General features: G+C 42.1%; 1 protein-coding gene across 9 annotated transcripts in view; it reads left to right on the top strand.

Moving 5' to 3' along the window:
* Positions 1-1,518: 1,518 nt before the first annotated feature.
* The window catches only part of ATP13A3 (ATPase 13A3), a 56,842-nt gene continuing 41,097 nt past the window's right edge, over positions 1,519-17,263 (top strand). For 2 of the 9 annotated variants that reach the window (XM_086843605.1, XM_086843611.1), the window contains exons 1-2: positions 1,587-1,699; positions 2,851-2,904. In XM_086843605.1, the coding sequence (XP_086699731.1) occupies positions 2,867-2,904 (38 nt within the window). In that variant the 5' untranslated portion in view covers positions 1,587-1,699; positions 2,851-2,866. Of the gene's footprint in view, positions 1,700-1,932; positions 2,427-2,850; positions 2,905-17,263 lie in introns of those variants that run through there. The other 7 variants (XM_086843609.1, XM_086843612.1, XM_086843604.1 and 4 more) reach the window with 6 other exon arrangements.

The following is a 17,263-nucleotide window of genomic DNA, read 5'->3' on the forward strand; positions in this document are numbered from 1 at the left end:
GAAGCTTGGCCAGGCTGACACCAGCTTTTGGCAAAAGCAGTGAGGTGGTCAATGAAGTGTGCAGTCAACAGAGAATTGAACTGTGACAGTAGAGTTAGCACATTAACAGAAAATAGATGTTTTTAGGGTTTTTTCAAGTACAGGAAGGCGTCCATCTGATTTGAGTCAGAGCAATTCAGCATTATGCCTGCTGTGTGGGTGGCTGCCAAAAGGGGCAGTTTTGTTTCTCATTTTCCTCTCATTCCCTTAAACAGTGGTCACATGAGTGAATCACCTCACCAGGCCAACAGAAAACTGTATCTTTTCTTTCTATCGCTGTCAGAATTTCCTGCTGGATTCCCATGCTGGGCTGACTCACCCCAGAGCTGTGGGGTCACTGGAGCTGTTGCAGGGAGCCCAGAGTGGTGCTGGGGTGATGTGATGTGATGTTCTGCCAGATGGATGTAACCCCTGTTCAGTCACTGCTGGGGTTGCATGCAATGAGATGAACAGTCAATAGCTCCCTTCATCTGCAATGGAGAAGAACTACTGGAAAAAAATACTATGTGAAAATAAATGTAGATCCTATTGTGGCTTAAAAATCCTCTGAATGTTTTGCGGCACTCTTCAAAACTGAGCAGATGGTTGACAGAAGCAGGGATGGGTTATTAAAAGCAGGTGTAGATAGGACAATAGGAAAAATCCTTTGTCACTTCTGTCAGGCTGAGGGGAAGAGCTGTGACCCGCTGTGGGGATGGGGTTGTGTCCAGCACCTGAGCTGCGGTCTGCTATGGAGCCCTGAGGCATGCCTTACAGGGATTTCCCTGAGGTGCTCCCCAGCCTCTCTCACCACTACCTAACATACCTAGTGGTCACACTGAGGGAGATGTGCAGAGCTGCTCCTCTGGCACCTCAGTTGCCTGTCATCCCCGCCATGGTGTTTGCCGGTGCTGGATGGAGCCAAATCCCCCAACAGCAGCTGTAAAGGTCTCGGCCTGGTGTTGTTCCCCATCCCATGACAGTGGAGGACTGGAGGTAACGCCGGATGGTAACTGGCAGAGCTGGACCTGACCCCACGGAAGTGTCTGCTCTGTAGCTTTCAGGGGGAGCCCCCGGCCTCCATTGCCTGCAGAACACCCCACGGCCAGCACACCCGGGAGCCTCCGCTCCCACCCTGAGGTGGGGTCCTGCAGCCCAACACCCACTGCCATCCCTGTCCCGAATGTCCTGCCCCTTGTCCTGCCCCACAGCGCCCGCACAGCCATGTCCCCATGTCCGTGTCCCCATATCCATGTCCCCATGTCCGTGTCCCCATGTCCATGTCCCCATAACCGGGTCCCCCCCACCGTGTCCCCACGTGCTCCCCCGCCCCGCCCCTCCCGCCGAAGCCCCGGGCCCCGCCCCGCCCATGGCCCCGCCCCCGGCTCGGCCACGCCCCCGTGCGACACCCCGCTCTTCCGGCCCGGCGGGCGCGTGCCGCTCCGCCGTCACTTCCGTGCCCGCCCCGCCCCGCCCCGCCCAGCGCGGCCGGCGCGTGCAGCCGGTTGGCGGCGGATCCGCTCGCGCCTCGCGAGGCAGCCGCAGCCGCGCGCGCGGCGGGCGGGGTGGGGGGGGAGCGCCGGTCCCGCGCCGGTCCCGCGCCACCCCGCCGGCGATGGGGCTGCGCTGAGGCCGCCGGTGAGTGGGGCCGTGGGGCCGCGGGCTCGGCACGGCCCGGCAGGTGAGGGGGGGTCCGCGGGCCTCCAGCGGCGCCTGCAATCTCCGCCGCGCCGGGCGCGGCGCGGCCGCCCGCAGCGCCCTTCAGCCGCGCCGGCCGCTCCTCCGGCCGCGGCAGCCCCCGCGGGGCGGCCCGGCGCGGGCGCGGGGGTTGCGGCGGGCCCGGTGCCGCGGAGCGGGACCCGCGGCCGGGGCAGTCCCGCCGCCCGGGGAAGGGGCGCGCGTGGCCGGGAGCGCGGGCGCCCGGCGTGTCGCGGCCGCCGGCGTCCGGACACGTGCGGCGATGGCCCAGCGGCCAGGCCGCCCCCCGCGCTGCCCACGGGCCACCCCGGGCCGTCGGGGCCCCCTCGGCAGCCCGGGCGGCTTCTCCCGTGCCTCTTCCTCCGTCCTCTCAGCCCGGCCCCCAGTTCTGCCGGCGATCCCGGTTACCGAGCACCGCGCGTTCCGCTGCCTGGGCACACGTCAGCGTGTTCTGCAGTGGCGGGGTCGGTGGGGAATGCTGGTGATCGAAAGAGAAACTTTCGCAGCCCAAGATGAGGACTCAGTGCGTCTTATCCTTTTTCAGCACATGAGTCAGTGCATTCTCCTGCTGCTGACAAAGGTTATAGAGCACTTTTCTATCAGCTGAGCTATGGAGACGGAGATCTCGGACTGCGAGCACCTCTGACAAGCACTGCGTCATCCCTAAGAGGAGGCCTGTTTATGCCTGTTCAGGGGTAAACAACTGCTAGGTGAATTAAACACTGACAACCTTAACAGAATTGATACTTAAGGTGAAGAAAAATTGGGGTATCTACTGTATTGGCTCCGAAAGCTTGCATTAGTGCTCTGGCTTGCCTGCTGGCTTCAGTGTATCCCTGCAGGTGTTGTAGTTGGAAGAGACTTTTGGAGCCCTTAAAGAAGCTGAGATAGCATAGCCTCCAGCAGTGGGAGATGGTTAACTCTAAACTGTTCTAACATGAGTGCTGATAGTTGTCTGGCCACGCCGTCTGAGTGCTTCCTCTTGTGAGGTTGCTGAGTTAGAGTTTGTTAATGTGTTTTCTTTGCAGTATGCACTCACTGGCATTGTATGGTGTTTTCTTCACAAGGGCAATCAAGATTATATTTCATTTAGCCTGTTCATTACTCTGACTTTTTTTTTTGTTGTTGTTGTAGGTGTCTCAGCTGTTGTATGTATGAGATTTGTCCACACACTGGCTCTTCAGACAGGTTAGCAATATTTTTCAGCCATCAGTTCCATCATGTTTGAAAGACTTGGTACTTTTACCTTTTCTTAAAATTTTGAACAACTGTTATATCCTGTAGAATATTGATTTTCTTGATGTTGTGAGAAACAGCTTTTTTGGCATTATTTAAATTTACTCTAGGGTTTAAGTGTGGTCCTCATAAATTTAATGTCCCTGCATCAGTGTCACGAGTGACAGCAGTGTATCTTTATTACGCATATACTGAGGAAATGTTTGTCTTGGTATTTGGCACGACACTGATGGCTACGTACTGCTCCTTTTATTAGCTGCTTTTTCTTATTGGCTAATTACAAGTACAGTTTCACAAGTAAAGTTTAAAGAAAATATGCTGTGTAAACTTTGAACTGTACAATTGACTTGGAAATTTATTGGTACTGATCTAACCCTCCTGACTTCTAAGAAGCATATCATTAAAATGACTTAGTGAGACAAAATTGTTCTCTGTTGTTGGTGTAGTCACCTGTGGGAAGGAACACTGGCTTCTGGCTACTTTGAGTGTTCCAGTGTGATTACCTAGGTCAGCTATGAAAAACTGATGTGCTCCAAGGTTATTAGTTTTTAAACTGCTTCAGAAAACGAGTAAGAGAGATCTTTTTGTTAACTTTGGTTTTGGCCAGGGCTGATTGTCCATGACACAAGAAGATATAAGCAATGAAAGAGGTCTGAGCAGTTCTGCAGGCTCCAGCAGAGCTGCTGGACAGCAGCTGCTGCCTTCCCAAATACCTCCCAGGAGCAGTGGGGCTGTTCCAAGCTCTGCTTGATGTCTTCCTGTAGTGCTGTCTAGACTTTGAGCTCATTTTACTTGCCCCCCCTTAAGTATTTTGTTAATTGTCTTCTAGGATCAGGAATCTGTTCCTGTATTTCTTTTTTATTTATTTCTAGTCTGTGGAGGACCTCATGGTATTGGTAGGCACTAATCCCTAACCTGGAGAGAGAGGGGTGAAAGGTCCCAGCTGCCTGGTCAGGAAGCTCGCAATGCCTGCAAGGGAGCGTGGGGGCTGCATAGTAGGAAGGGAAGTTGCATCATGATGTCTGAGTGATTGAGAAACTTTGTGATTCAGTCCTGTTCTGCTGCTGTGCCATGAGACAGGCATGGTACACCAGACCATTTTGCTGTGTTCCTAGTAAATTAGTTTTAAAAACAAACTAAATTTCTGTGTTGACATGGAACCCTCATTTTCTCATTTGCCTTGAGGAGGTACTGTCCTACTGTTTACTGTATGGAGAATAAACAGACAACAAGACATTGATTTTCTGTGGGATGAAGACAAATTCCATTTTTTCTGTGGAAGTAGAATACCTTTATATAGTTAAAGCGAGCTCCAAGTGGAGTATCCAGGTTAGAGGAAATCAGTAGTAGAACAGGGAACTGACAAGGAAAGGTCAGGTTTTCATCAAGCGTTTTGACCATTACACCCTTGTTCCTTTTTCTGGAAACCTTCAGATAGTGTTTGCTTTATTTCTGTAAACAGCAGAAATCTGCAGCAAGGGATTACTTTGACTTAGACCTTTGTCTAAGGTCTTTCTGTTGTAGAAATTATTACTTCTGTTGTGATAAATGTCTCTGTTGAGTGCTGTGCTCAAGCATCTTTAACTGCAGACCAGGGAACGTGGTTGTAACACCTTCCTTATTTAATGTCTGTGTGGTAGACAGACAGTGGGGATACCAGCATCATAAAGTCACCCCAGTACAGAGCCTGATGGTAGCTGGCATGGAGAGAAGATGTTTCATTCCTTTATTGCCTTGTGAAGAAAAGTCCTTTAGTTAAATCTGCTAAAATTCTTAAGTTTTGGAAATTAGGAAAAAAGGTTTCCTTAGATTTCATTTACTCAGTGCCCAAACCTTATCAATATAACGTGAAAATAAGCAGTTCTGCCATTTGTGTTCAGGTTCATCTTTTGAAAGTCTGCAAAAAATGCCTTGGAGAAAAGAGCTTAAATATTTAAGTGCTGGGGTTTTTTTTGGGCAGGAATTACTGGTCTCTACAGCATGGCATCTACTATGTTCAAACCTGCTTTGGGTCTGGGATCATGTTCTTGTGCAGATAAATAGGCTTTGTGGACTTTCAGTGGCAAAAAAACTCCCAACATTCTGACTAGTGCTTGGATCTGGTTATGATTAGCATGAGAAAGTTCATACAAGAAAAATCCTAGTTCAGAAATCCTAATTTCACAATAAAACATTGAAAAAAATGTTTCAAATAACAGTAATGCTAAAATGTTTCCCTTTCACTGTTACACAATGAGCTAAAAATAGTTTTCATTCATAAAAAAACTGCTTCCTTTGTTAAATAATCTGCATAGCGGAGAACAAAAGTTCATTTTATAGTAAACTGTAGTTGTGTTATAGCTCCAAGTCTGACACCTTTATTCCTGATTGAAATAAGACTGTAAACTTGAATTTTTGGTAGCTGAAAAGCAGGCTTAAATAAAAAAAGGATGGGTGATTGACAGTTTCTGTTCAAGTTATGGATGTGATCTGCACAAAAAACTGAAGTTCTGTGTTTGCTGCTCCTTTTCTAAAATGTGCAATTTCTTCACCATTCTCATGGAATGCTGTGCACAGGTTGGGATTGGGAAGAGGGTCTCCCTGACCATGGAATCTTGCTGATTGCTCTGAAGTGGTGAAGTGTCAATCACATTCATAATCCTGTCAAACTTACCAGAATTGTCTGCATTTGCATTCTTTCTGTATTTTCATTTCTTTCATTAGGTGTTTTTAATTTGAAATAATTTAGCCCTTTTTTTATGGTTCTGCTTTATTAGAATTGTGACACTGCATTGTTCATCTTAAAACGCTCTTTGGGAGACGATGTAATGGTAGAACTGGTAGAAAGTCCATTTTGGTTAGGTTGAGATTTTTTCATGTGGTATTTAAGACTAAAAGATCGTCCTTCAAAATCAAAATACCCAACTCTTTCTTTTTTTGACCTTTAGCAAAGTTATATGGCAGTGATATTTTAAGTTTAGAGGGTACATGTGGTAACAAAAATGGCAGCTCCTTCAGATTTTATTCTAGCTAGAAGATGTCAGAATGAAAGGTGATAAATGGCAATGGCTGTGAAATCACAGCTGGTTCCTTTTAAGGATAGGAGAACAGTGTAATGAGAAGGCTTTTGAGAAACAGTAGTAAGAGCAGCTTAACTGACTTGGAATGCAAGAAGGAAATATATGTAGAGTGTGAAACTGAGTCACATTGTGGAGAACATATGTGAAAGACTAGTAGGGGCAGATATCACAAAGGCTACAGTGCAAATGGAATGGCAAGTAGCAAGAGACATAAAAGTCACCTGTAGAAGCATGTTAGTAGTAGTAGGAAGATTGGGAAATGCCTCACTTGATTTGGTGGACAGCACATGTCTACAGAAGGTGCATAACATCTGAAGATCTTAGTGCCTATTTTGCTTGTCTTCTTTCATGTAGTGGCATGCAGGTGCTTAATCTTATGAATATTTGTGACAAGGTAGTATTTTACACTACAGTGTACTTCCACTAGATGTTTCTGTGTCTACTGGCCCTGACAGTTTCACTGTAAAATTCTCAAAACAGCTCAAAAATATTATCTAGAACTACTCAGAAGTACTAGAAGATTGGCAAAGAATGAGTCTTCAGACAGTTACAAAGCAAAAGAGCCAAGAAAGATGAGTTACAGTCTGACAGTTCAGTTTGTCTCAGGTTTTTTCAGTCAGTTGAGATTAATAAGCAAACATTCTATTTTCAAGTGCTTGGAAGATACAGCAGCATGAACTGATTTGTGAGAAAAGTAATTGTGTCTGAAGTCTGGATACCTTTTTACTTCAGAGCAGAAGGCTCAGTGGCTATAGCAGAAGCAGTGGAGGTTTACTCTCCTGAATTAATTGATGGATTTAAAAAGGTTTTCCTCATTTTAATGGCCTCATGAGTAAATGGAGGCATGATCTGGGGGTAGATGATCCTATCTGGAGAACTATAATTAACAATTTGGTGTTAAAAATTAGAACTTATGTTGAAAGATTCTGTCCTGGGTATGGTTGCCTTTAATGAAGATATTAGTCAACTGGCTGATTAAATGTGCTTATTAAATTCTCAGGGACTGTGTGTTGGAGGACATGATGAGAGTTCAAAATAACCTGAAAAATAGCATGACATTCAATAGCGAAAAATGCAGAGTACTGCACTTAGGCAGGAATTGCCAGCTGTGGAAATGCAGGGTGAGGAATAACTGGTTAGCTACTAGAAAAAGGACCTGGGGGTGTACTGGATCACAAGTTGAACATGAGTCAGTGTCATGCTGTTTTGCAGAAAAGGCAAATATCTTACTGGGATGTTTAAACAAGGGTATTGTCTGAGAGACGTAAAGTTTAAATCCCTTGGCTTTATTTGCTGTTGATGTACAGTCTGTGCAGACAGCATCTGTTTTGGGTGCCAAGATTCAAAAAGAATTTGGACCACTTGGAAGGAGTTCAGAGTAGAGAAATGCAAGTGATCAGAGTTCGAGGAAACAACTTCATAAATGTGGAAGAAAATCCAAGTTATTTTGGCAAGAGATGAGGAGTTTCGGGGGAATGTAAGAGATTTCAAGTATTTAAAAGTTTTGGAAGGAGGAAACACTCTTTTCAGTGGCCATGATGGGCAGGTTGAAGTGGGATTAAGTTTCATCACAGAAAACACTAATTAAGTTTTTAACATTTCTCCCAGTTAAAGTAGTACTTTAAGAAGTCTTTACTTGTGGCTGTGAAGAACAAGTTTGTGTGTTTAGAATGGTATATGGTTTAGGTTGGAGAATAGACTAAATTCACTATTAATGTCCCTTTCATCTCACTTTATAAGATTCTAGTTTTAGTTGATGTCAAGTTTGAGCCAGTGAGGGAGAAATATACAGGATTCTTTTTGTCAATCTCTTGGTTGTATCATGGGAATTTAGATCTTGTACAAGTTCGAATGGTTAGAACTCTGGTGCTTGTATTGGTTTGGAAACATATGGTGTTCTGGATTACTTTCTTCTCTTGGATGCTGCCTCCTGCAAATGGAGTGAGTTTTCTTGTGCTGTCAGGATGTTTTAAACTGCTGTGGTGGAGGTACTACATGTTAGCAATGTCTGTGTGAGTTAAGCCTAGCAGAGCACTGCTGAATTTCCATTCATTTTAGTAGTCTTAGTAGCTTTCAAATTACTGCTTTAGATTCAGGTGATAATCCAGTGTTTCTCATCCATAGTTACAAAGGTCCACCTTTGGCTTTGAGGATCTCTTTACAGTTCCCATGCTGTGGTATATTCCCCACTACAGGGAGCCTATGTGAGGGTGGACCCATTGCAGAGTAGGAAGTTCAACTGCGAGTAAAGTCATGCTATTTTATATATCATTATTTTTATGCACTATTAAAATCACTTTTGATTGTCTGCTGTAGACTGCATGGCAAAACAAAGGATCCAGCTAATCTTTCTATTTCAGCAATTGATTTGTAATGTAACTGCAATGTGTGAAAACACTTCAGTTAAGCCTATGCATTTTGCTGCCATATCATGTCTCCACATCATTGAAGAAAAGTACAGTTACCCTTATGAACTTTGCCCTTAAGATCTGCTATGGTGTTTTACATCAACAATAGCAAGAGCTTATTTTCTGGAGGCTACATTTAATACAGCAGTAGATAGCAGGAGCTGAAAGGTCAATGACAGGGACCAATGGTTGGCCTCCAATGCGGAGATTGTACAGTTAAGTTGCATTACCTGCCTGACTTTACCTTTGCCCTGTAATACTATTTATTGAACTGTCTAAGTTTAGGGTACAGGTTCATTTCCTGAAAAGTCCTATTACTATTGGCTAGAGATTTTTTTCTCTGAGAGAAGGATAATTTTTCTTATCTCTGTTTCTCAAATAGGGGATCTATTTTTATCTTAGAGGCATGCAGGGTTCTTAACATATCTACTGTTGTCACTAAGTTGTGAAGGCTTGATCTAAGGCCCAGTGAATTCAAAGGATTGTTCCACTGGCTTGAATGGTCTTTGGCTGAGGGTGCTACTGTCTGAAAGTGGTGCTTCTGCCACTACAGCAGCACTCCAGATCTGACAAGCCTGCAAGAAGTTCTTTTCAGACCAACTGGTCATTCAAATGGAAACATAAAAGGGCTGTCAAATGTGCAGTCTTGCAAAATGCATTCTTTAGATTAACCCTATCTTCAGTTGGTCCATTTGGTGAAAACCTTAAGTAGTGCTTTGAGAGAGGGTTCTGACATTACTTTCCTGCATCATAGCCATGCTTTATTGCTAGAGGCAGCCTACTGAGCCTTAATACCGGCAATATTGAAGACTTGTGGTAAGGAGTAATGCTGTTGAGTCCAGTTCAGGCAACCAGGCTTTAAATGCAACAGTGTATGGGTAAAACAGAGCTTCTGCTGTGTTACAGTTGTGCTGCTGTGATGGCTTTCTATTGCTTGGGTGAGATCAACCTGTGGTGAAGAGCATGTGTCTGGAGCAGAGACACATGTAATATGTCTGAGTGAACTGAAGCCCGTGGAAAACGATTGTTGGGCAGTCTAAGTTGGTTGAAAGTCTCCTTGTACTCCTAACTTCTTGATTTTCCTTCGTTCATCTACAAATTTTAATTTTTGTTAGCGATATAATTTGCATTTTTTATGAACTTGTCTTCTCCAGCAGAAATAACTTCAGTAATGAGCAGACAAAAATGTAGGAACATACAAATTTCGCCACAGAAATTATATGCCTTTTGTAGGGCAACGAAATGTAGCACAACGAAAAATAACTTATGGTCTTGTCAGCCTGACAGAGTCCTTACTCAGTAGTGTGCAGATGGAGTTGTCCTCATAGCACTCTTCCTTCTGCCGCCCTTTCCATTATCCAACAAAATCTCTTCCCCAGAGTGAGACAGGTTTTTTTCAGTAGGGAGATTGTTGCCATAATTGCATTCTGAGCAGGTATTATGGAGGATTTTTATGCCTTTAGCTGGTACTGGTTTGCTGGTAGCATTTGTAACCCCAGTTCTTAGCCCATGGTCATTTCAGTAGTGACTTTCTGGTGTGTTAAATAGCAGCTGTCTCTTCTGGGTGCGCTGTTCTACATAAGTCCATTGCTGGAACAGGTCGTAGAAGTCTTTGGCTCTGGTTTCAGAGAAAAGTATTTTGAATTAGTGTAGTCTGCACCTTGCATTTGGACCAAATGTGTAGTTTCCTGCTTGCTGTCATCCTCTGCTGGTATAAATGTCTGTGAAGAAATGGTATCTTAAATGCCAGAATTGTCTGTGTAGCTGAAGTCTGATAACACTCGTATGTAACAGATGGGTGTGGTAGCAGTACTCATGCAGCCTTATAGTCAAGGCAGTAGTGCTGGTTGATGAGGTACTGTCAACAGAAGAATGTCTTGGGTTGAGAATATTTTGGTGTGCACTCTTAGAAAATATTTTTTGTTGGCCTAGTTTGATGGAAGTAGATGGACCTTTAGTAAAGCTCACTTTTTTTGAGACTGTAATTTTTGTTAGTGCAGACATTGAGCTGTACCCAGACAGCTGAGTTTGCTAAGTTTGCGGAGCAGTATTTTATGGTGAATCATCTGTGTGGTGTTCTGCTCTAGCCTCCCATCTTACCTTTGCTGGATTCATGAAGAGTGTGTTTTATATCTGTGTCTCTCTACCAGAGAACACCCTCATTCTTTGGATACTAATTTTGATTTTAGATACGTTAGAGGTTTTTATTTTGAAAGTGTGGTAGTATATACAGCTGTGAAAAAGAGCTTGGTATGTATAACATCAGCCTGAAAGATAGTAAAAACATAGTAACTGGATTCCTTCCTTAATATCCCACAGAAAGAAGGTAATGTTCAGAGCTTCAGTATTTTTCAAAACGTTTTTGATTATTTTGCTCATATTCAGATTAAGTAATGTTTTGGCAATTTCCTTTTCTGAATGCTGTAGCCAAGGAGAAACCGAAGTGCAAGTTCATAAAGCTAATAGATTGAGGGTCAAAATAAGGGCAAAATGAATCCTTCTCTATGAATTCAGGAGTTCTTTGCAGGACAAAGCTTATTTTAAACTTGTTGACAAGATTAAAATGTGCCACAAAATAATTTTAAAAATCCCAGGAAAAATCCACTTAGTAATAAATAACATGATAGGGTATTTGGCTCATGAAACTCTTAAACTGTAAGTCCCTGAGACTGGAGATTTTACACTGGGGAGCATCATTACATGACTCGCTCTGTGCTGTCTCCTTGACTGCAGGGCAAATGCACGTTTGATCTGACCTTTCTGGCCCATTGTTTTGTTGCTCCATTAGCCTTTAGTCCTGCTTGGTGTTCTTCAGTGGCACTGATGCAAAGAGTATGGATTTAAAGCTACTTGGGCATCTAATGTAAGTGAAATTGTGGCAGTTCTCAGTGATGCTTTAGGGAGCTGACCTCTGTTTTCACCTAACATTTATGAAAAGGCAAGGCTGAAAGGGGAAAGCTGGGTCAAGCACCTGGTTTAGAGCTATCTGGGAAGAGGCTACTTCTGAATATCTGGGTAGACAGTGGTGGTATTTCAGTTAGTGAGGTCAGTGCATGTGGAAAAAGCATTCCTTGATACACTTCACGTACTTGAAACATTTCAGTCTTGCTTTTAAGGAAACTTCTCAGCAGAGAAGATGGATATAATTACACCTGTTAATACTGTTACAAAATTTTTTATAGGCTAGTAACAAAAAAAGTTCTAAAGAAGATATTTTAATCAGAGATAAAACTATTTCTCTGGACGAGGTATGTTAAGGCAGAATATCTCCTCAGGTAAGCATGCAGGATAAAAGTTAACTATAAATGGACTGATAAGCAAAAGCTATTGCTTATGGGATACCAGGCTTATGGGGACTCAAGACCTTTTCTGATGGTCATTAGGACTGAGAAGATTGCAGCAGTTGAAGGGATATCCCTTGTCAGAGTTTTGCAGTCTGTTTCCATTTTACAGGAGAGGTCCCCCACTGCTGATGCTATGGAAATCAATCCAAGGGGCACAGGAGCACTGAACATGTCATTTAAATGGAGTGATTTAAAGCAATAATGAAATGTGTTGTAGAAGGATGTGGGGAGTTAATTTAATTTCATGGATTATAGAAGTCCTTCTTTGAAATACAACTGTTTACTAAATCTCTGAAGCTCTTCTGGGTTTGTAGGACTGTTCTGAATGACTGGGACATAGTAGCTAGATGGATGTGGGCCAAGGTTTACATTACAGGCATGGAGTTAAACGTTACAGTCCTATACATCTGCTCTCTTCTTGTCTTTGTCAAACTTCTTTTCATGGAAACAGAGAGGTGCAACTTTTCCCCCTTGATTTTTTTCATCTTGCCTCATATGGTAGTTCTGAGGGTAAATTAATCATTTTCAGGAGCTAAGCTGTCAGGTCCTATAAATTCCTGTACATAAAAAATTGTCCTGTACAGCAGTTCGATCTTGGAATGGAACTTGTTTGAAGATTTTTCTGTTGATTATTTCAGTTACTGTAATTTGAGATCAAAACCTATAAATTGTCATATGTGACATCTTAAATTGAATTTAATTATTTTTTACAGTCTTTTAACGTTAATATTTAGTGTTGCTCTATGATTTTTATAGTTTTAACTGTTTCTGTTATGCATGGTATTTCTATTGATAAGTTGTTTGCACACAAGAGCTTTCTCCTTGAAGTGTTTCTGATCTAAGTTAAGTGAACATGCCACACACTTCAGACTTTATGTCAATTTATTATGACTATTTTAAAAAATCATGTTTTCAATAAACATTAGAAACCCCTGGTTTAATGTATAGATTTTCTTACAGAATACATTTTTAGAAATTAGTGGAGAAATTTTAGAAACTTGGTGGTCTATCTGTTATTCTGGAGTATACTATCGTTTTCTGTTCTTTTAGTAGTTACATAGTTGAACTTTATAATATCTAAGTTTTCACTTTGACTTCAGGAAACTGAAGAAATACTGCTGCTTTGTCTGAGAATGCTTGGCTGAAAGCAGTGGAAGGTACTAAGTCATAATTAGGATGGGAAAGGAAGATGTGAAAGCCAGTTGCTTGCTTACAATGAGTGTGACAATGTGCTGTAGTCATAGCTGTATGCCTCTACATGTGCTTCTGTGGAAACAAAAGTTAAATGTCTAAACTTTAGAGGAAAATTTATCTCTTGTGGTAAGTCTAATTGTGCTTGATGATCTCCTTGCAGATGAAGAAAAATTTGCTTCAAATGTTCTTATGTTAACTTCAAAAATATTTTCCAAGAATTTAAGAGGAAGAGGAAAAAAAAGTCATTGCCTCTTTTTATTGAGCATCCATACTACAAAAGCAAATATATCCCAGGAAGCAGATACTCTACATTGCACAATAAGGCGGCAGCCACACAGGAAAGGTTGGGCTCTTGGCACAGCCCCTAAGGGGAAATGCTTCCTTGAAAGGACCCATTGTTGCTGGGTCTGGGTCTTCAGACTCCCAGTTCTGCACTAGAGTGGCTTTGGGTCTCGTGCTGCTTGGATGGGGCATCTTTGCCATCCCCATTATTTAACCATAGTAGTCGTGGTTATTTAATCACATAGAAGGGCTGAGTAAAGTTCAGGCCTCACGTGAGTAAGGAGTGTTTCTTTGGAAACTGCCTCATTGCTCAGCTACTGAGAACTCACGCTGGTTGTAATGGCACCGTGCCTTACCCAAGGTATTCGGAGCAGCTGAACTTTCTCTTCCAAAAACAAACAAAACATAGTCTGTGAATTCTAACCCAAATGCCTGGTATACTCTTCCAAGAGACAAAAGAACTAATAAGCGTTCAAAATAAATGTATGCTTTGTTGGATTCCCTGACTGTGGGGGAGGTGTTCTTTACCTCATGGCAGTTAGGTAAGAGATCCAGAAATCTGAAAGGAAATGGGTAAAGACTGTTTCTGTGAGCCTGAGAGTGGGAACAAGCTTTGGGTGATTGTGATTTTTGGTGCTTGGTTTTACAGTTTAAAATTTTCGTAAATGTGAATAGCTTCTGCTTGAAGTAAGATAAATGAGATGCTGGGAAGAAGGTTAGTTGGTAAAATGTTTGACTAATTGTCCTTGAGATGACCAACAGCTTTCCTAAATTCTCTTCCAACATATCTTCAACTTCTTTGTTGCTGCTATAATAATAACCAATTTCTAAGTGGTCTGATATAATGAACTGAAGACCAGTTAGAAAGTAAGTTTTGAGCGTAGTATTGGCTATAGTACTTAGTTATCATGCTGAATTGACATACTGAGTTTATTGTTAGATGTAGAATTATCTTTCCTTAATGTAGCCTGTACTCTACTATAAACATTGCAATTGCTATTACAGCCTGCAGAAAGTATACTTTACAAAGAATACACTCTACAAATGTAAATACAATTTTGGTTTGGTGATTGTTGGATACAATGGTCTTCCTTAAGCCTAAACACAGAAACAAAAGCTTGTATTATAACAGAAAGCCTAAGATGGGAAGTGATAAAATAGGTATTGAGTGGAGGGCTTTGTTAAAATTTAGCTCGTGTACTTGTAAAATTTCCATGTATTCATTAAACTATTATGTCATTCTTATTGTTAGAGCTTGGTTAGTTGACTAAAGTGTTAAGCTTTGTTTGTAGTACAAATTATAACCTTAGCTCCTTTCAAAATGCAGTTGAAGGATTTTTGATCTTCTGTAGTTATTTTAGTTTGTATGTCTTACCTGAGCATCTGTTGTGCATTAGGTGGATAACTTAGTATTTAAGGGTTCTGCTGCAGCTTACTGGAGGGTTGTAAACTGCATCAGCTCCCATTTTTGTATGGTGCATTTCTTAGGGTGAGGGTGCCTCTCAAGTAGAGTATCTCTTGTGTTTGTAAACCACGTGCTTGTAAAAATAGAGATATGTTCAAATAATACTGAAAGCTTTACAAGTGCATTACATGTGTAAGCTCATAGTAATGCATATTGGAGTAAAAGTCATAACCTTTTGGTTTTTATGGTCACAAAAGTGTGATAGCCCCAGGCCTTTGGCTAAGTCATGTATCACCTGTAAAGGGATCTGTTTGAGTTTCAGGGTGGTCTTTGAGTGACAAGGGTTTTATGTTTTGGGGACAGGCAAAGAGGCTCTCGTGGTCAGGCTTGCCAGGTGGTGTGAGACATCTCTGGCATGGTGCTGCAGCTCAGACATGTGGATCCTTCCCAGTCCAGGGTGTAGCAAAATCCATCTGACACACCCCAAGGCTGTGGTACCTACAACAGTGAAGCAGAATCTGAGGAACAAAAAATTCAAGTGCAGGCATACCTGTGTATGGAAGTTCTTTGGAGACTGAGAATCCAAAAAGAACAACTTAGAAACTCTTTCCTTAAGGAGGTACAGAGACTAATGATGAATCCAATAGAGTCTGTTTGGTGACAAGATGTCATAAGGTGCATTTTAACAGGACTTTCTTATAGCTGTTTAAATAGATTTCAAGATTTTAATTGCAAGCATATTAAAATGGTCCTTTTTTCATTCTCAGTGGCTGCAGATTGTGCCCATCTGTTTCAAAAACTGCCATTGGAGAAATTCTAGGAAATAATACACTATTTTTATAGATGCAAAAATAGGATATCTTAGGTAAAAGAGAAGGATTGGAAAGTAAATACAGGACTTACGTCCATGACACTGTGGGTAAAAATTCTGATTCCATCCAAGCTGGAAATGTTGTGTCTCAATTTGCTTTTTTGGTGATTGATTTTTAGCATGTGCAGCATATTATGAAATATGTTTTGAGAAGAATGTGCTTGTAAGTATTTTATGATGTTATTTTTCCTCTGATCCTTGTGTCAAGGAAAATATTTATTCCCTTGTGTCAAGGAAAATGCGCTGCCATCCTCTTCTGCTATCACCTAGGCTGAATTTTCATCTTTCCTAAGAAGCTGGATGTATTTTCAGATGGAATATTTTCATAGATGATACATTCATTCCTCTTCCTGGCCTGTTACAGCTCTTCCAGTTTAAGTATTTCTTCTGTTTTAAATTCATTACTGCTGGTATGGCAGAGATTGAGCCTTAGCTGGTGTTTTGTGTATGTGTAGCAATTCTTTTACCTCCATTTTATGCCCATTGCAGGAATGCTAAAAACTTTTACTATAATGTTTGAAAAAATGAACTGTTTGGTAACTGATCTGTGTGTGTGGGGATCTCATGGTACTGTAACAAGAATAAGCCCTAGTGGTACACATTGCCTTTTTAAGGTCTGTTCTCTTGTAGGGTTGATTTCTTCCTGGGGTAAATTGTTGAAAGTATGGCTCTAAAGTGCAGAAAATTTGAATTTCTGAGTGACTAAATGGAGTTTGGCTTTCAAGTTGCAAAAACCTCTGGTTTTTTCCTGTGTTTTGGTAGCTAGTTGGGATACAGTTGAAGATGATGACTTTCAAGGTCAGAAATATGAAAGGCCTTTCATGACATCGACCTATTTAGAAACTTAATTTTTAACAGTAGAGGTGTAAGGTGGCTCTTAGTGGAGGATGTATTTGTAAGTAAGTTCTTAAAGAGGAGTTTTAGCCCTTCAGTAGCCTGTTTGTACTCAGGAGAGCCAGGCAAGTCACTTGCTAGGACAATAGCTCAGATGTCAGGAATAGGAGTCGTGTTTGATTGTTTTCTAGACAGGTCAGTCAGGATTTTTTTGTTCTTAATTTTCTTCCTGTATTAGTTTACTTTGTTTGATTTATTTGTTGTGAGTGATTACATAGGGTGCTGAGGAAGATTTACTTGTATTAATCTTTGCACAGAAGTGAATATGAAGTTTGGCCTCTCTCATGTGTCTCTTGCTTTTTTTTGTCTGTCTTGCTACATCTCTTGGTTTGCCTTTTGTGTTCTTACCAAAGCAGAGCTGGTTGAGCCATGTCTTGTACAGAAAAGTACCTTGTTTCTGTCATGTTCAGGTAGTGACAAAGTTCACTTTCTTAGTTTTGTAGCACTCGATCTCTAAAGGGCATCTGATCTGGTGTGTGTGATTGCTTTATTATGCTCTCGAAATACTGAGAGTGAGAAATGTGTGCATTTCTGACCTGCTGCCTTTACCTCCTCAAAATAAATGTTGTTGTCTTCACTCAAAACCACTGTAAATACAAGGAAGGGTTTGGTCAGAAGCATAGATGCTTTTAGCTGGGCAGATAGTATCAGGGCTTGTGCATAGCCCTGCAAGTGTCTGCAGGCTCCTGGGGAGGCATTTGTTGTTTGAATAGAAGGAGCTGGACCGGGCGGCTGATGCCTGGAAGCGCAGCCTCCGCGCCAGCCCGGCCACAGTCTTGCAATTGTTTGGCCACACTGGAGGGAAGAGGAAAAAAAAAAAGCATTCCAAGCAGTGCCAAATTTTCTTTGATATG

The sequence above is a fragment of the Cyanistes caeruleus genome, chromosome 10, assembly GCF_971803275.1.
Source record: "Cyanistes caeruleus chromosome 10, bCyaCae1.hap1.1, whole genome shotgun sequence".
NCBI lineage: Eukaryota > Metazoa > Chordata > Aves > Passeriformes > Paridae > Cyanistes > Cyanistes caeruleus.